The 19885-nt window shown below is 40.0% G+C and overlaps 1 protein-coding gene across 1 annotated transcript in view; it reads left to right on the top strand.

Moving 5' to 3' along the window:
- Positions 1-19885, top strand: part of Cftr (CF transmembrane conductance regulator) — a 177009-nt gene that overhangs the window by 85198 nt on the left and 71926 nt on the right. The window contains exons 13-15 of the mRNA XM_010621897.1: positions 11286-11372; positions 13704-14427; positions 15722-15850. Coding sequence (XP_010620199.1) covers positions 11286-11372; positions 13704-14427; positions 15722-15850 — 940 coding nt within the window. The remainder of the gene's footprint in view (positions 1-11285; positions 11373-13703; positions 14428-15721; positions 15851-19885) is intronic.

Below are 19885 nucleotides of genomic sequence, written 5' to 3'. Positions count from 1 at the left end.
AATACATTCTGCAGGTAGAATTTCCCTTGGTAAAGACATTCTTGGCACAGACAATTAGAAGCTATCAAAGAGAGTTGCATATAGTTAATTTGTGTTAAGAAGAAAACATTGTAACTTTCAGTTAAAAAGTTACTGATGACATGAGATGTCAAATATTCTTCAAGTTTTATTTGAGCAAAATTCTTCTTGATGTGTTGTTAAAGTTATTAATATGAAATCAATTTCATTGGCTTGATGTGTTGGCATCTTTCCCTTACTCTTTTCTGCTTCTAAAAGCTGAAATATAACTCTGCACACTTGTAGTTGCCTAGTACCACTTTGTGTGTGTGTGTCTGTGTGTGTGTGTGCGTGCACATGCACATGTGTGTGTGGAGATGATCTCAATTTTCATCGAACTGTGCAAAGAAAGAATTGTTCTCCCTACTTTACAGAAGAAATCATGAGCTAATTGGGGCTATTAGACATTAACTTGCTAAAAGCTACACAGGGAAACTATGGAGTCAAAATTCAAGGCGAGTGCTCTTAATGCTTTATGTTACACTGTCTCTTCATCTTGGGAATTGCACCGTGAAATAATGCATCAATAAATATGTATAATTTATATTCAAAATAATGGACTCTAATTGTAAGTTGATCAATTTATATGTGAACCAAATTTAGGTAAGGTATAAATATGTTCTGAACATTTAACAGAGAGTTGGTACTTAACAGTTTAAGATTTGGTCTCATTTTGTTTTGTTTTGTTTTGTTTTTGGTACTGATGATCAAACTCGGGTCCTTGTGCTTGCAAAGGCAGGCAGCAGAACCACTGAGCTAAATCTCCGGTTGGTCTTGTTTTAAGGTTTGAAGCACTACTGAAAACCCTATTGTTATTCTCATCAGAATGTGTAATGTGCTGTCCAATTTGGGATGATGGATGTATTATTTCTAATCTCTTGAGAAACTGTGCTTATAGGTGTGACAGAGAGTATCTTAATCTGTCTTCATCTGCTAATAACTCAAAAGTCCAGATGGATCAGTTTTTAAATAAAGAGGTTAATTTTGGCTCACATTTCTGGTCAAGGTCTCACATTTGGTGATGGCCTGTTGCTAGCAGGGGAGTGTAGGGCACCACATGGCAAGGAGGTACGGGTGTTAGGTAAAAGAGCTGAAAAACCAAGAGCAGACCAGGACTACAACAAGCTTTTATTATGGGGAGGATCTGCTGGGTCGTCTCCTAACAAAGGACAAAGTAGCATGGCAGAACAAGGAGCTTCTTGTATAGGAGCAGGGGTGAGGTTAGCCTGAGCTGGGGTGGAACTGAGTGAGGTAGCATTAAGGGATTGGAGGAGCCTGCCACATCACTGGGGGGTGGGGGGCTTCTAACATCACTGGTTACTTGGTAGCAAGTATCAGGTTACTCTTTTGGTGGGAAAAGAGGCATGATGGGAGGAAGAAGGCTGTCCCTGGGTAGGAGAAGCCGTATTTAACATGGAGGCTGCTATTCCATGTGTCAGCCATCTTACGGCACAGAGCATTATGGAAAGGAGGCTGATGTTTTATGTAGCAGCCATTTTGAGGCAAGGGAAATCTAACATTCCAGGCTTTTTTTCTATGGTTTTTGGGTGAAGGTCTCTTTCTGGAACTGCTTCAAGCTGACAAGGGGGTGAAGACTGGGGCTAAACCTGGATCTGATGAGGGCAGTGGTAGGTGGTGCTTCCTCCCTCTGCTGCAGCAGTCGGTACCCTGCCATGAGGAGTTCTGTGACTGTCTGGCAGGTAAATGCCCTCATGTGTCCTGCAAGAAGTTTTGAAAACAGTGAAACAGATAGGGCCCCAAAAGCAGTATAAGAAAAATGGTGACTAATGGCCCCATTGTGGAGCTTGGCTCCCTAATGGAGCCAGGGCAGCCAACTATTTAGAGAAAAGAGGTTTCCAGTAACCCAGTTAGATATGTGTTGATCAATTTCTGAGGCTCTTTCAGTGAGTGTCTTTGCTGAATCTTGTAGTATGGCTGACTGGTTTGTATCAAAATAGCATTCTTCTGCCAGGAAAAGACATATACCGCCCTTCTCTGCTATGAGAAGATCTCACCCCTTTCTATTTTGGAGAGTGACAGTCGCTAAGGAGTCCATTTGGCTTTGTAAAGATATAATTGATTCAATTATGTCTTTTAGGCTATTGCTCAAATCTTTGTATAGAGTTTGAAAATAAGTTAATGAGGTAGCCATGCCCCCGACTTCAGTTCCTACAGCAGTGACAATGCTTACGAGTAGAAATATTAGTTGTACTGCTCATTGGTGTCTATTCTGTGACTTTATTGTCACTGATTGTTTGGGGCTATATCAATGTTTGGGCTAAGGTAGACTAGTGTGCAGGTTCCACTCCAGTTAGCCTGGAGGCACAGATAAGCTGAAGTTCCACAAAGGAATAAGACACCTTGGCTAGGTAGACAGAATTAGTTGTGTATGTTAAAAAGAGGTGTGAGTTTTTTATTTTGTTTTTCCCATATTCTTAATGTTCCTGCCAGTGCAGCACTTATTAATGGTTGAAAAGGTTTGTAGCACAAGACCTGTTGGGCATTGTTGGTTTTATTCTCCTGTAGAAGGATGAATCTCTTGGTATCCACCAATAGCTATTCTGGAGAGTGGTTGAATGTTGTTTTAAGGAGGCATTCTGAAACAGGTGGGGGCTACATTGCAAGGGGTCTAGGGATGTATAGTCATGCATGGCATATGACAACCATTACAAAACCCAGGATTTTCATTGAAAAGGCCCTGTATTATAAGTTTTGGAGAAGCAATGGAGCAGGCAGGCTGAGTAAAGGGAGCACCTTGGGTAACTTTATAATCAGCATGACCCAGTGAAGTCTGTGATTGTAATGTGTAATTGCACCTTTGAGTGGAAAGATGTTCCAGCATGGAACCCATGGACAAGTTATGCTGAAGGCAAAGTGGGGCTTGAAACCTCAAGATAATGTTTGAGGCTATAGGTCTGAATAGAGGTTTCTCCTTACTCATATAGAGAAAGGTTAGCAATGTAAGATTGAAGGAGCCGGGCTGCACAACCTGCTGTGTTCATTTTGTCATATCAGTGATGTGAAACTGGTGAGGGAGTTTTTATTAAGTAGCTGTAATGGGCCTCCCCATTATATTGGGGATGGTAAGTGAGTGAGACTGGTTGTAGCCCATATTTTGGGAGACGCTGAGATAGCTGTATAAGAAGCAGTGGATAGGAATATGCAAAGCCAACAGTCACTAGCTAAAGACAGGTTGGGTAGATTTTGTAGGGAGTGGGTTAATTGTATCATGTTGTATAGATGATTTGGCAGTAGGGAGTGAGTTGATTGGAGGGTACCATGTATGTGCTTTGGGCTAATAGAAAGGGCTGGAGACATGGAAATGGACTATAGGAGGAGGAAGATAAGAGTAGGGGTCTTAGGGGGAATTTTGGTGTGGATCCCAGAGCACATGATGGGACAGTGATAAGTCCTGCTGGGAGAAGGAATAGAAGAGCAAGGAGACATTTTTATGTTTAAGATCAGTCTTGGGGTGAAACAGAAAAAAAGCCTAATTGTCCAGACAAAAGACAAGGCCCTGTAGAAGGCTGGAAATGTTGGATGGCAAGTTAATGCCAGCAACCTAGAATGCTAAGGAGGGTAATGATGAAATAGTATGTTGCCACTAAAAGGCACTTATCTAAAGCTCTCCAGTTCAAAGGGGCTGTGGCAGTGAGTTCAATTCCAAAGAGGAACCCGGAAAGAAATACTAAGAGGAAGCTCGGGATATCAGTGGGTGCCCCTTTGCTCCAGGCATCACAATATCCCATGAGGCCTTTAACTGAGAGGAATGTCTCCAGGCAGAGGAAGGGGTAAGATTAGGCAGCAAACAAGAAGGAAAGAAAAGAGTTGTATCTCAAAACATGAAAACTCAGTCCACGTTCCCTGAAACTGGAGGTCCTCTACCCACCACAGGGTTGCTTCGGGGGTGTCCTCCTGTGGGGGGAACCAAGTGATGTCTTCAAGGACGCATTAGAGGAAGGCCTGGAACTGTCTCTGTAGGAGACTGTGTATCCATATTTCCTAAGGGCTGAGGACTGAGGCTAGAAGTGCAGGATGAACAGAAGAGATGTACTAAGAGAAGGGATTGAAGGTCAGGGTGACTCCATTGCCAGAAAAAAAAGAGCCAGATCACAACCATTGTGTCGGGGTCTGTGTGGTAGGTTTCTCGTATACCAGTTATTTGGGAGTGGAGCGGCTCAGTGGGATGGGCAGCACTGAGGTAAGAAGAGAGCTCTACCTTTAAGTTCACACGTGTTTTTATCCCAGAAAATGATGTTGCAAGCACAGAATGGACAGTTACCAGGCTGATAGGAGAGTCGACATATGAGTCTTTGTACTGGTAGAGTTAGAAATGATGAAGAGAAGGAGGAAAGGAAGTGTGGACCTAAAGCCAGTGGGTGGAGGGGCCTCTCGGACATTGTTCCAGTAGCAGCCTAGAGGCAGCCCCTTGGGAGATATCTCCCCCTGGAATCTGTGGGAGGGTATGGAACCATTTGAGCTTCATAGGTCCTGTGAGAACAGCAAAGTACCTGGAAGTTTTAGGTTGCTTAAAATGGTCTGTCTGGAGAGCTGGAGAAGCTCTTTTTATTCTTGAGAGGTAAAATCAGGGTACCTTCTCTTTAAGCTTTACCACTGTAGGAGTAGTAAGGGAACGGTAAAATGTCCCTGCCAGCATGGTTGGAAAGGTTTTGGAGAAAGGGTCTTAAGATACACTGGGTCACCTGGGGGGAGAGAAGGAGATAATGGGGTACCTGGTGAGTCAGGGGAGGGGAGAGTTTGATCTGTCAGAGTCTGAAGGAGGCGACGAGCATAATTAAGTGTTGGGACATAGCGAGAGGTGGTGAGGGATTGGGTAAGGTGGAGAACAGGAGGGGTTGCCTGTACATCAGCTCAAAGGGGAATAAATTTAATAGTTTTCAGGGAGTTGAGAGCAACTGAATGAGAGCTAAAGGAAGGAGGGTAATGCAATCTTGTTCTAGTTCTAGTGTGAGTTTGGTTAGTTGAGTCTTATTTAGTCCGTTAGCCTGTTCAACCTTGCCTGACAATTGAGGCCGATAAGGGATGTGAAGTCTCCAGTGTATGTTGAGTGCCTCTGTGACCTGTTGGGTAATCTGAGAGACAAAGGCAGGGCCACTGTCAGACTGAATGGAACAAGAGAGACCAAAGCACGGAATGATTTCTGCTAAGGCTACATGAACTGCTGTGCCAGCTCCTTCCAATGTGCATGGAAATGCCTCTATCCATCCTGTAAACAAATCTACCAAGGTTAGGAGGTATCTGACCTTTTCTATAGGGGGCATATGTGTAGAATCAACCTGCCAGTCTTCCCCAGGACTGATGAGTTTCTGAGCGTGTCTGAAGACCACCCTGGGGACTCGTGACTGAGCAGATAGGACAGGCCTATGTTATTGTCTGTGTGTGTGCTGCTAGGACGGGTGATATAGGAAAGGCCTGAGAAGGTGTAATTGGGTCCCTGTGTGGAGTGAACTATGTATGTCAGTGAGAAGAGATTTTATCTGGTTATCGGGTATGACATGGCATCCCTGATATAGGAGCCAATCATCCCTCAATGTAGCACCTTTGTCTATATATTTGGCCCTTTCCTGAGGGGTGTAATTGGGTTTTAGAGGTGGAATGAGCAGCATTTGATTTTGACTTTGGAGAGTAAAGTATTTGTGCCACACTGGCCCTGTGGTTTCCCTGAGCTATGGGAGAAGAAGAGGATTGATGTCCTTTACAGTAAATTACTCCTACCTGTGTTGGGAGAGCGGCTGCTTGGAGGAGAGCCCGTATTAGATGTCCAGTAACGATAGGGGTCCCTTTTGTAGTCATAAAGCTTCTTCTTTCCATATGGAATTTTGAGAGTGTAGGGCGTAATATGTGTATTTAGAGTCAGTATAAATGTTACCCCACTTGTTGTGGGCTAAAGGGAGGACCCCAGGGAGAGTAATTAATCCTGCTTGCCGTGAGGTAGTGTTGAGTGGAAGCAGACTGGCTTCAATTGTCGGTGTTAAAGAGGCTACGGCATATCCAGCCCTCTTTTGGCCCGGTACCTGTGTGCGAATCAAGCTTCCATCAATAAACCATGTAAATTCTTGGTCTGGAATGGCCTCTGAAGATACATTAGGAAGGAAGTTTTTGATTGTTTCTGTGTGTGAGTGGGAGGGCATCTCAGTGGTCTTGGGAAGGAGTGAGGCTGGGTTAAGAGAAGGGCGGGACTGCAGAGAGAAAGGTGGATTTTCTATGAAAGAAGCATTGGAGAGTCATAACTGAGAAGGAGACAGATGTGAGAGACTATGATGAGTGAGTCAGTCTTGTAAGCGACTTTACTGTTGCTAGTTGACCAAAAGTTAGTTTAGAGCTTTCTTGGGTGAGAAGGATGTTGCTTCCAAGGCGCGTAAACACGTGGGTCAGCCCTGGACTGGGTGGTCGAGTTGTCTAGATAGGTAAGCAACTGGGGCAAACGTAATCCAATGTTTTGTCCCAGTACTCCCAGTGCTAGTCCTGACCATTCACAGAGTGAATGATTTTTGGAGGTCTGTGAGAGGTAAAGCCGGGGCAGAGAGAATGGAAGCCTGAAGTTTGAGGAATGGTCCTTTGATGGTCTAGTTATCTACAGGCTCATATGGGTCCCGTTTAGAAGCTTCATAGAGGGTTTGCCATGTAGACTGAAATTGGCTATCTACAAATGAAGAAAGCCTGCAAGCCCCAGGAGGGACAGAATCTCAGCTTTAGAGGAGGAGACTGGAAGATATCAAATGAGTTGTTTATCGTGATTCTCGTTGTTGATATGAAATCTTTATCCCATGGAGGTATTGTTCTGTAGGTTGAGAGAGTTGGGCTTTATCCTTTAAGACTCAGTAACAATTTTTGCATAAAAAGTTAAGTAATAAAGCTGTGTGTTGTTGGGAGAATTCGTGGGTGGGACTGCATAAAAACAAATCATCATCATTGAAGGAGCTTAGAGGGAGATAGATTTAATTTTGAGAGGTCAGCAGCTAGGGCCTGTCCAAAGAAGTGTGGGCTATCCCGAAAACCCTGTGGGAGGACTGTCCAAGTAAGTTGTTGAGAGTGTCCTGAATCAGGGTCGGTCCATGTGAAGACGAAAAGGTCTTGTGAGTCGCAATGTAAAGGGATAGTGAAGAAAGCATCTTTGAGGTCTAGAATGGTGAAATGATGCATGGAATAAGGAATATGAGGCAATAGAATGTAGGGATTGGGAACCACCAGGTGTACAGGAAATACAGCAGAATTAATGGCCCTTACTTAGGTCTTGTACCAACTGGTAGGACCTTTTGGTTTTAGGACTGGGAGGATGAGTGTGTTGTAGGGGGAGTGAGTTGTCCTAAGAGGTCCCTTATCAAGTAGGCCATTGATTATAGAAGTTAGCCCTTTTAGGTGTCTCAAGGCTATGTGGGGTGTTGAACATTTGGGAATTGGGTGATATCTTTGAGGGAAATCTGAATGGGAGTGTGATGCTTAGCAATAGAAGGGATGGAGAAGTCCCACACTGAGGGGTCAATGTAAAGGGTCATGGAAGGAGATGAGGCTGGGTTGGGGACTGACCGTCAGGTGGGCAGCCAGGAGCAGCAGTTAGGGTCTGATTTGACCAGGTGTAGAATGAGTGAGGCCTTGAACCTGGTTAGGATATCTCTTCCTAAAATGGGGGTAGGACAGGTAGGAATAACTAAGAAGCTGTGTGAAAATGTGCTACCTAACAAAGAACAAACCAGAGAAGGGGTAGTCAGTGGTCTTGAAGAAATCCCTTGGAGCCCCAGCATAGTTATTGTGGAGGAACAAGTGGGGCCTGAATATTGTGGTAAGGCCAAGTATGTAGCCCCCATGTTGAGTAAGAATGAGATAGGCCTACCTGAGATGATAACAGTTAACCTGGGCTTGTTGGAAGAGATGGCCATGGGGGCTGTAGATGACCCTGGGCACAGTCAGTCCTCTATCACCAGGCTAATGAGCTCTGGTAGAGATGTCTCTGTATGTGCTGGTTGGGCTCGAGAAGGGGATGGCCTTTTATCTTTTTGGCGAAGGGGACAGTCAACCTTTCAGGGACCCGTTTGCTTGCAGGTAGGACAAGGGTCAGGTGGTGGCTTGGGATTGGGGCATTCTCTAGCCCAGTGCCCAGTCTGTCCACATTTAAACAGGCCCCAGGGGAAGGGCCATCACAAGAGAATGTCCTCTTGTAGGACAGTGGTGTACCCTGCAGGGCTGCTGCCAGCATCTGGTAATTAGCCACCTTCTGCTGTTTTGCCTGTTTCTCACCATTATTGAACACCATAAAGGCAATATTAAGGAGCTCTGTTTGTGTAACCTGTGGACCCTCTTTGACCTTTTTAAGTTTCTTTCTGATATCAGGGGCAGACTATGCAATAAAATGAGTATTAATAACAATTGTGCCTGCCTGGGATGTAGGATTGATTTTAGTATATTTTTGGAGAATATCAGCCAATTGGGAAAGAAACTGAGCTGGATTTTCCTGAGGTCCCTGGGTTATTTCCCTTATCTTATCAAAATTAACTGTCTTTTTGGAGATCCTCTTTAGGCCTTCAATGACACAAACAATCATATGATCTTGAATGTCTTTGCCTGGGTCATTATCCTGATAAGTCCAGTCAGGTTGGACACCTGGAACTGCCTGTGTGCCTACTAATTTGGTCAGATCTGTGGCACGGAAGTCATCTTCTGCTGCCTGGGCTGCCTTCCAGACTCTCTGGTGCTCCTCTGGGGAGAGAGTAGTTGAGAGAATTGTGTAGATATCCCACCAAGTCATGTCACAGGATTGAGTAAGGTAGTGAAACTCTTTAATATAGACATCAGGGTCAGAGAAAAGGGAACCTAAACTTTTTCAATTTGAGAAAGGTTGGAGAAAGAAAAAGAAACATGTACTCTGACAATGCCCTTGGTCCCAGCAACCTCTCAGAGAGACATCTGTGTGGCTGGGCTGGTGTTGGAAGGGTGGGGTAGTGAGAATAAGTGCGGGGTAGAGAGACACAAGATGGCAGGTCACAAGATGGTGGAGGTGAAGGAGAGGAACAAGATGGCGGAGGAGAAGAAGCGGTACAAGATGGAGGAGGAGGAGGAGAAGGGTCACAAGATGGCGTAGGTGAAGAGGAGACACAAAACGGTGGAGAAGAGGCACCCGAGGAGGCAGAAGAACCAACAGGGTTGTGAGGAAGAGGAAGTATGAGTGGAGAGTGATAGGCTAGATCAAACATGTCAGGATCAGGAAAATTAGTGTCAGGAGGGGTGGATGATGGAGCCTGGGCTATAAGTACCTGAGAGGATGTACAGTTTTGACAGAGAAAGTGGCAAAAGCAGAGGTAGAAGAAGGTTCGTGTATAGGGGGTTTCTGATCATTTGCCATTGCATTGACAAAAGTTTCATAAATCCTACAATGTGTTAAAATCAATAGTACTATTTTCCGGCCACTGAGATTCATTTCCTAATTTATACTGAGGCCAAATTTGGTTGTAATAAAAGTCACTTTGACTTAAAGTCAGGTCCCAACAGTTCAAGGAGACAAAGTTGTGCCAGAAGGCAGCCAAGAGGCATCGAGGGAGGGGTTTGGATTGTTGGGTGACAATGTTAGGGTGGTGAGGAGGAGTTCACACCCTAGGAGGAGGGCAAAAAAGAGGAATGTCTTCGTCTCTTTTGGTACTCCTGGAGCCAGTCTTCAGAAAGGGAGAACAAGAGGTGTCAGGCCAACAGGGTGTGCTCCAGGGTCTAGTGGTCTGATAGGGTCTCTTTGACCAAGAGCTTGGATCTCAGAGAAGTCCCCAGAGGGAAAGAATGAGACTGAGACAGAGGACCTCAGTAGAGGGAAGCTAATTACCTACTCACCCTGAAATCAGTGACCAGTGTGGATATGTGTCATCATTAAAGGCAAAGATAGCCCTGAAGAGGTGATGGCTCAGCAGATGTGATCCAGAGGAGGTGGCTGAAAGGCCAATTGACCCCTGCTCTCAGGGGATCATTGCCTAACCGACTGCCTTCCTCTGCCTGGTTTTGGCACCAGATATGTTAGGTAAAAAAACCCCAAAAATCCAGGACCAGATCAGGACTACAACAAGCCTTTATTATAGGGAGGATCTGCTGGGCTTTCTCCTAACAAATGAAAAAGCACCATGGCGGAACAAGGAGCTTCTTGTATAGGAGTGGGATGGGGTTAATCTGAGCCAGGGTGGAGTTGAATGAGGTAGCATTAAGAGATTGGAGGAGCCTGCGACATCACTGGAGGGGCTTCTGACATCACTAGTTACTTGGAGGTAGCAAGTATCAGGTTACTCTTTTGGGGGGGAAAGAGGCATGATGGGAGGAAGAAGGCTGTCCCTTGGTAGGAGAAGCCATATTTAACATGGAGGCTACTATTCCATGTGTCAGCCATCTTAAGGCACAGAGCATTACGGGAAGGATGCTACTGTTTTATGTAGCAGCCATCTTGAGACAAGAGAAATCTAACAACAGGAAATGTGTGTATATATGTACATGTACACACACATGCATGCATATATGTGAACTCTGCTCTCTATTGTTTTAGAGTCATGAGTATTCTGTCATGGATGCTCAACCAGCTTGATTCTATCTAATTCTAGTCATCCTCCAAATGCCCATACTCAAAACACCACAGTTGAATTAACTCTAATTTCAGGGAGGAAAAATCATACTGAAACTTTAGGGGAGGGGGAGAGGGATAGTCAAGCCAGGGCAGGGCAAAGAAAAACTGTGCATTTTGATGGAATTTTTAGTTCTCCTGCACATTGTCTTTTAAAATAATTTATAATATAAACCATCTTTTAGATCTTACTTTGAAGTTTTGTTATTTCTGGTTAGTTTCATTACTTTTCTTAATTATACACTGGTTGAATTCAATTTTCTTTTTTAAATAAAAATTTCCAGAGTTGTGTAATCACAGAATCCTATGTAGTCGGTATAGAGGTAGAGTATTAACAATTATATCTGAAAAAGTTAAATGTTATGATAAAATTACCTCATTTTCATTAAATGGAACTATTTTATATTATGGTTCTAAATCAGCTCAATGGAAATATTATAATATTTGCTTGTAAAATTTTACTTTTGGAGCTGGGGATTTAGCTCAGTTGTGTTGCTGCCTGCTTTGCAAGTGCAAGCTCTTGAGTTTGATCCCTGGAACAACAACAACCAAAAGATAAATAAATATAAATAAAACATGATGAATATTGAGGAAATCTAATTTAATTGCCATTTCTTTTTAGAGCAGTATATAAAGATGCTGATTTGTACCTATTAGATTCTCCTTTTGGATACCTAGATGTTTTAACAGAGAAACAAATATTTGAAAGGTATGTTCTTTGTGTAACTTATTTATAATGCCATGATAAAGATGAGATATGACTTTTTGAGACATATTGTTGCAACTGACTATAGACAGATGTAAAATGACACTGACTAGCTGCTCTGTCCTCCTCCCAAGACTGAAGGCTGCTTCCATTAAAACCTTTTCTGATCATTGCATGCTTAAACCAGTTGCTTCCATTGCTATACTATTAAAACAGTCCTACATATTTAGTTTCTACAGTAGTACTGCCTTGTGACCTATCTTCTATTATTTTAATGACTTATTATACCTGAACTTTTACATACTTTTTTGTATCTGAGTATTTTATGTTATCTTCTTCTTAGATGGTAAACTGCCCAAAGCTCTGGATTTCCACTTCTTTAGAAATGAGCTTAAAGCTCAATATATGAAGTTCCTAAGAGCAACAATTATATGACTTAATTTCAAAGTTTTAAAATGATTTTACAGATGATAATTTATTAGGAATATAGTCATTGTTCTCTTCTAGAAACGAATATTTTAAACAACAATGACATATGTATGTATTATATAAAATGATCATATTACTTCTAGAATTACTCCTCCTAGAACTTTATTTATTGTCTTATTTTGTTTTTTAGCATATTTTTGAGATTTGAAGTATTCTAGAGCCCTGCTGACTTTGCTTTGTAATATCCTGAAATATTTTTAATCCTATATTTTATAACATAAAAACAACCATCCAAGAAAAGCTCCCTGTCCAGGAAACTTTTTTTTTTTCCTGAAGTGGAATTGTGGGGTATTGTTTTGTTTGATATTTTCAGTTTTGAGTTACTCTGAAGTAATACTAGATACTAGAATGATTTTTCATTTGCAAATCCCAAGGATATTTTATCCCAGCCTCTCTGGATGAGTTGTCAAGTACTATCAACATAATCTCCATTCAAATCATTCCCAATTCTTACTTTTGCTCATTAACTTCCTCACCAATCTATATTGAAGTGCCTACTCTTATAAGGTGCTTTATGAATTAAACTTCTCTTTCAGTCTCAGTCTAATGAGGAAGCCATTCATTTTTTATCAAAGCTTATCTTATCCCCTGCAGTATAGCCTTTTATTAAGATCGCATATTAAAACTGCAGTTATCTTTGAAATCCCTTCAGTTGCCCTGCAATGGTATTGCATAGAACTCTTGACTTTCTTATATTCTGAGAAATGCCAGATAATTTCCAGCATTTCAAGCATAGAGTAATTGAAGTTAGGGGAAGTTTGAAAAAGCCATTTAACAAAAAGATAAGAGAACAAATCCACTTTTATTTACCTTACATTAGTTTAAACCTTGAGGAGTACAGCATCTTAGATTCTGCATCCAATGTCATTAACAAAAAAGTTGCTTTAAATTTAGCACAAACCATGTCGTCATTTTCATAGCCATGTTGCTTTTCTCCAGGTCATTCTGGTTTTGCTTAGTTTGCTGACAGGAATCACTGTGCTGTATTTTTGTTGTATATATACATCATGCAATTCAGTTTCATTCTGGGTATAACCACTCTGATTTTAAGAAGAGCCAGGTGCTATCTTTGGTTCTGGAGACCCCACTTAGAACCAGCAGAATGGTTCTGCATCTTCTGGACGTATTTGCCTTTTAGAAGTGCTGTGCCCAGCAGGGTCTTCAGACTCTGGGATGTCAGAAACAGAAGCATTAATCTAATTTAATATCCAAAATGCTATTTTTATAATTATAGTACTATGATATGTGACTTCTTACCAATATAAACTTTGCTGCACTTATATTTTGTTTATATGTTGTATTTGTGTGGAAGAGTATGATGCCTTTTTAAAATATGATGTATAATGTTTCAATGGGTAAAAGAAACTGATCTCTCCTAAATGCAATTAGGATTTAATTTTAAACCAGAGGAAAATTTTATTAAAGGAAGGTCAGATTTTATCATCAAATTATCAATTATGTTTTTTAGAAATTAGTTTAGTGTTGATATGGTTAGTTCAAAATGTAGGAGTAAATTAGCTGACAATTTAAAGAACAAAAAAGCTCTAACACTTTAGAACCCAGAGAGTAAATAATTTGCTCAAAATTATACATCCACTGAAAATCAGAAATTTAATTCCAGGTCTGTTAACATTCAACTTTACAGTTGTTTCATGCTATAATAATTCAAGAGGTACCAAATGGATTACTAGAGAGTATTTACTTTTAGAATCATTTTAAGCATAACAATAGAATGGTATGATAGAGATATTACATAATAAAACATTTGTAAAGTGCTAAAGTAAAACACATTATAATGAAGTATTTGTGAGATTGATATCTTATGTTTCTTTTATATTCTTAAAGTTGTGTCTGTAAATTGATGGCTAACAAAACTAGGATTTTGGTGACTTCAAAAATGGAACATTTAAAGAAAGCTGATAAAATATTAATTTTACATGAAGGTAGCAGCTATTTTTATGGGACATTTTCTGAACTACAAAATCTACGGCCGGACTTTAGTTCAAAACTCATGGGATATGATTCTTTTGACCAGTTTAGTGCAGAAAGAAGGAATTCAATCTTAACTGAGACTTTACGCCGTTTCTCCTTAGAAGGAGATGCTTCTGTCTCCTGGAATGAAACAAAAAAACAATCTTTTAAGCAGACTGGAGAGTTTGGGGAAAAAAGGAAAAACTCAATTCTCAATTCAATCAACTCTATAAGAAAATTTTCAATTGTCCAAAAGACTCCATTACAAATGAGTGGCATCGAAGAGCATTCTGATGACTCTTTGGAGAGAAGGTTATCCCTAGTTATAGATTCTGAGCCAGGAGATGCGATCCTGCCTCGCAGCAACGTGATCCCCACGGGTCCCACATTCCAGAGCAGTAGGAGACAGTCTGTGTTGAATCTGATGACACACTCAGCTAACCAAGGGCAGAACATTTGCCGGAAGACAAGAGCACCTTCAAGAAAAATGTCATTGGCCCCACAGGCCAGCTTAACAGAAATGGATATATACTCAAGGCGGTTATCTCAAGAGAGTAGCTTGGAAATCAGTGAGGAAATTAATGAAGAAGATTTGAAGGTATGTAAAATTTATTAGCACCCTCCAACAATGAAATTGAGTGCAATGCAATACATGCTATTGAAAAGAAAAGATGCTATTCAAATATATGCTATTGAAGTTTCCTAAAGGATAATCTATCTATATGATTATCCATCTAAGTGAATTACTCAAATCTGAGAAATTTCATAGCATATAGCCTACAAATTTACTTGTAAAGAATGACTTCTTCGGGGCCTGGGATTTTGGTGCTACCTGACTCACAAGTGCAAGGACCCGAGTCCTATACCTGGTACCAAAAAAGAGAAAGGTTTCTTTTTCTAATAATAGTATTTACTGATTACTTGTAGTGCCAATGAATACACACAGTTCCCACTACTGTGCTGGGAACTATGTATATATCATCACCCTCATTGACAGATAAGGAATCTGAAATTCAGAGCTCAGCAACTTGCTCTAATTCAGGGCCAGTAAGGTATCAGCAGTCAAGCTTGGATTCAAATCTAGGAGTATCTGACTCACAAAGAAAAACCCTAATTCTATCCAGTGTACTCTTTTCCAGTTTTACAGGCCCCTCCTCTTGGTTCTGTTGCTTCTTTTGTGAGTGTTGTAGAGTTCATGAGAAACGAGCCTTTTCCCGTTAGACTATCTGGAATCTCTGTTTCAAATATTTGAAATGTATTTGCCAGAGGACAAATAGATTTCTCAGCGAATATACCCCAGATTAGAATTATGTAACTTAAGTGATACCTAGAGAGATTACCCTATGCTACTGAGGAATGAATGTACAACCAAAATCAGCGGCCAGTCTACAGAATACCAAACTGTGCTTGTCCAGTGAGCCATGAAGAAACAAGACAAGTTAAGGAGCGTTCTAGGAAGCTTCCTTTAATGATAATATTCATTTGAAAAAAGGCGTGACACTTAAGTAATTATATGCTAAAATTGTCCTACAGTAATACAGTTACATAACCAATGATATAATTTTAGAATTTTGAAGAATTAGTGTGTCTGTCACTTTCGGGAAAGCTCTGTAGCTCCAGTGGTATCATACTGGCTATGGAGTAATATCACACATTGCATTCATAATGATTTATACTTGTAAATTTCACTTAGCTTGAAGTATGAATTTTTTTTTTTTTTTTTTTGGTACCGAGGATTGAATTCAGGACTTGTGCTTGTGAGGCAGGTGGTGGAACCATTGAGCTGAATTGCCAGCCTTGAAATTTCTTTATTTCCACATGTTCAAAATAAAAGATAATGGTGATATGAAATAGTATTGTCTTGCTGTAATGACTATGGCTCCCTTTTTCAGGAATGCTTTTTTGATGATGTAGAGAGCATACCCACAGTGACCACTTGGAACACATACCTTCGCTACATTACTATCCATAAGAGCCTGATTTTTGTGCTGATTTGGTGCTTAATTGTTTTTCTGGCTGAGGTAAGAATGTTCTGTTACAAAATATTACTATAATTTGAAGTTACATTAAAAATAGTTTGGAAAGGTATATATATATATATATATATACACATATAAAAGTGTATTTATATTTACATGTGTGTATGTATGTAATTTTATGGTGCATAGTATACAGTTTCATATATAGTTCTAATGTTATGGAAATCAATAATTAATATTTTATTATTTTATGCATTGCATATTAATATGCCTAAACGGAGGTACTATATGACAATTTAAAAGTAAATCATATTTTGTATATTTAAGGTATGTAACATTATGGAATTCATAGATTGTAGAAAGATTACTACAGTGAAACAAATGAATATATTCATCATTGCAAATAGCTCATCTTTTTTGTGGCAAGAGTAGCTACAATCTACTTATTTAGCATGAATCCCAGTTTTATTAGCTATAATCTTCACATTGTACATTATATCTGCAGATGTGAAGAATTTTTAATTGTGCTTCATAAGTTCAAAGTATGGAAATTGAAATTTTAAATAATTCTGTACTAAATTCTAAGTTCATTTAACTAAAGATATTGTTCTATTAAATATGTAGGTAATGATTCTTCAAATAGCTATTTCTTCACAAAATGAGATAAATATGTTACTGACTTGAAATCATTGTAAAAATCCCTTTCAGAGATGTAAATCACCCACTTGCTTAGAGAAATGTTTCTGTCTTCACCACCATCATTGTGGTTTCTTTGCCACACCTTTACTGCCCTTCATTTCACCAAGTTAAAAAAATAAAAAGAGGGAGATAGCGTCGTAGGCCACAGAGAAGAGATGCTGGAGCCCTGGTGGTGGGCAAGGCTTTCTCTAGATGAGCACTGCTTTGTATGTGCCTAAAGAGGCTGGCCAGGGAATGTAGATGGGGAGGTGGTGGTGGAGATGCATGGAGAGCATTTGCCCCCCAGTTGTCATAAAGGGGAAATTGTAATTATCACCAGCCAAGGATTCCCCATGGGGGAATTTGGAATCTCTCACAGCAAATCTAACTTGACAAGATAAGACAGATCCAGAGTTTGTGTAAAAGTTTCCCTGTGTGCAGTTGATGAAAAAAACAAAAACAAGTAAACACAATGCAGACACAACAAAACATGTCTATGGATTGGTTTCTGCTTCTAAAAAACTACTCCAGAATTTATTCGAGAGGATGTCCCTCCATATGTCCTAATGTGAAACCTAAATCTAACCTGAGGGCCCATTCTGCCTTCAGGGAAGAAACTGCTATACTGCAGTGAAGAACTGCCACTCCTAAGGCAGTAGAAGGCTGGGCTTAGCTCTACACATATTTCCTATTGTTAGATTGTTTCTAACCTCAATGAAGCAAGGCTGCAGAAAGTATTTTCATTTTCCACGATCTTGTAAAATAATGTTAAATACATAAAGATATATACCAAAAAGTTGTACATATCTTTTCAACAAGAGACCATGTGTTTCCATTTGATCTTTGAGTTTTGATAATATCTTTTCATCTTCCCTGCTTTTTGAAATTAACACAAAAAATAGAGGCCTGATTTGCAGTAGAGCATGGCGTAGTGCCAACTCCGGAATCTGATGGCCATAAGTATGAGGCCTAACTCTGTCTTATTAACACTATGATACTGAACAAGTTAGTTTACCTCTCTGAGATCACATTTCCTCATCTATACAATAGAGATAGAAAAAGTACTAGTTTATTAGACCATTTAGTGGGTAAAGAAGCATTGTGATAAATAAACACTGCAGGGCTTGGTTCATAATGTGGAATGCTAATTGCTGTGATCTTTAGTGTCATATCATTATTATAAAGCTTAAGAGTTTGGGGTGAGCACATCAATAGCAGTGATAGTGAAAATTTCAGTAATTCTTTTACACTTAAAATATATATAATGTAGACATCTATTAAGTCCATTTGTTCAAAGGCTAAGTTCAGTTCTAGTATTTGGTTGTTGATTTTTGTCTAGATGATCTGTCATTTGTGACAGTGGGGTATTCAGGCCCCCCACTATGATTGTATTAGTGCTTATTTGGTTTTTCATGTCCCTTAATATTTGTTTTGTAAAGTTGGGGGCATTAGTATTTGGTGCATATATACTTATGATTGTCATCTCTTCCTCTTGGATTGTCCCCTTTACAAGGATATAGTGACCTTCTTTGTTTCTCTTAATTAGTTTGTTTAAAATTTACTCTACAAATAAGATAGCTACCTCTGCTTTTTTCTGGGTTCCTGTCACATGGAGAACTGTTTTCCATCCTTTTACTTTCAGTCTATGAGTTTCTTTTTGAACTAGATGCATTTCATGTATACCATATATTGTTGGATTTTGCTTTTTAATCCATTCTGCCACTATGTTTCTTTTGATTGGTGAATTGAGGCTGTTAACATTGATGATTATAACTGACATTCATTGATGTATCATTGTCGTGTTGTTTGCTTGTTGTTGGCTCTTTTTTATCCACCCCACCTTACTTTCTTTCCTTGCCTGATGAAATATTTGGACTTGCTCTGTTGGGCCTCATGGAGTTGTGACCTTCATTGTCTTTTTCTAGGCTAATTTTAAAAAATTGTTTGGAGTGCTGGCTTGGTATTCATGAAGTTTCTCATGGAAGTATCTTATTTCCCTATCCATTTTTTGTTTTGTTTTGTTTTTTTGAGACAGGGTCTCACTATGTAGTTGAGACTAACCTTGAACTCATTATGTAGCCCAGGCTGGTCTTGAACTCACAGCAATCCTCCTGCCTCAGCTTCCCCAGTGCTGGGATTACTGATGTGCACCACCATACCCAGTTTCCCCATCAATTTTGAAGGATAGTTTTTCATGATACATCAGTCTAGGTTTGAGTTTGTTTGCTTTGAAGCCTTGAAATACCTCACTCCAGGTTCACCCTGACTTGAAGGTTTGTGTTGAAAAGTTTGCTGTGATTTTGATGGGCTATCCTTTGCATGTGATTTTTTTCCTTTCTCTAACTGCTTGTAGTATTTTGTTCTGTTGGGTTTCTGGGCTCTTAACTGTTATATGTCTAGGTGTAGATTTTTTTTGATCATGACTAGTTAGAGTCCTATATGCCTCTGTATTATCTGTATGTCAAGTTCTTTTGCTCTGTTTGGGAAGTTTTCTATCATTAGTTCTGTGAACACTTTTTTTTAATGTTATTTGTTCTTTTTCCTGCTTTTTTGTGAATTCCTATCAATTATATTATTCTTCTTTGTATCATCTGGGAGCTGTTGATTTCTCATGGTCCCTAGTGATCTCTCTTCTCATGGTCACTGATCACCATCCTGTCTTCTACATCTGATATTCTGTCTTCAGATTGGCTCAATCTGCTGTGTATACTTTCAATACAGTTTTTAATCTCCTGGATATCAGTTTGAATATGTTTCATGGATTCCATGTCTTTCCTATGCTGAGCATTCATTGCTTCCATCATGGTCCAGAATTCATCTTTTTTTTAAAAATCTGTTTCACTTCTAGAGACTCTAATCATGTCTTTTATTCTGCTCACTATCTCTGTAGCTATCTGGGAAATTATTTCTGTTTGGAATTTTTTTAGAGCCTCATTTATCTGTTTTGTTACTTCCTGTGCTATCAGTTCAGGGTGTCCAGGTTGTTGATTATCAGAATTTTATACTTTGATTCCCCCCAAATTTGCCATTGGTAAGCTGAAAGACTGGGTTTGTGTCCTGCTTAGATGTCTTTCATTTCTATTATCATTGTTGGTATACTCCTTGGTTGAATTCCTAGGTTGATACTTCAATATTGCTTTTTATAAGTATCTTTATTGCTTGTATTTAGAACTCTTATGGAATGATTGGCTCTCAGAGGTATCTTCCAGATATAGCTGGTCTTTAGGTTTTGAGTTGTTGTGGGAGGAATTTGCAAGGGACACACAGAGAGGCAGCAGAATGGAAGTAAAATAACAAATTTACTCATGGACAAGGGTTGATCGCACATAGGCAGTGTCTGGATTGACAACGCACTGGGTTACAACTCCTCCATTTATAGGGTTTTACAGCCTTGACTTC

This window comes from Fukomys damarensis, unplaced genomic scaffold (assembly GCF_012274545.1).
Source record: "Fukomys damarensis isolate Sample0158 unplaced genomic scaffold, DMR_v1.0_HiC HiC_scaffold_4, whole genome shotgun sequence".
Lineage (NCBI taxonomy): Eukaryota > Metazoa > Chordata > Mammalia > Rodentia > Bathyergidae > Fukomys > Fukomys damarensis.
This window is presented reverse-complemented; position numbering and strand designations above follow the sequence as displayed.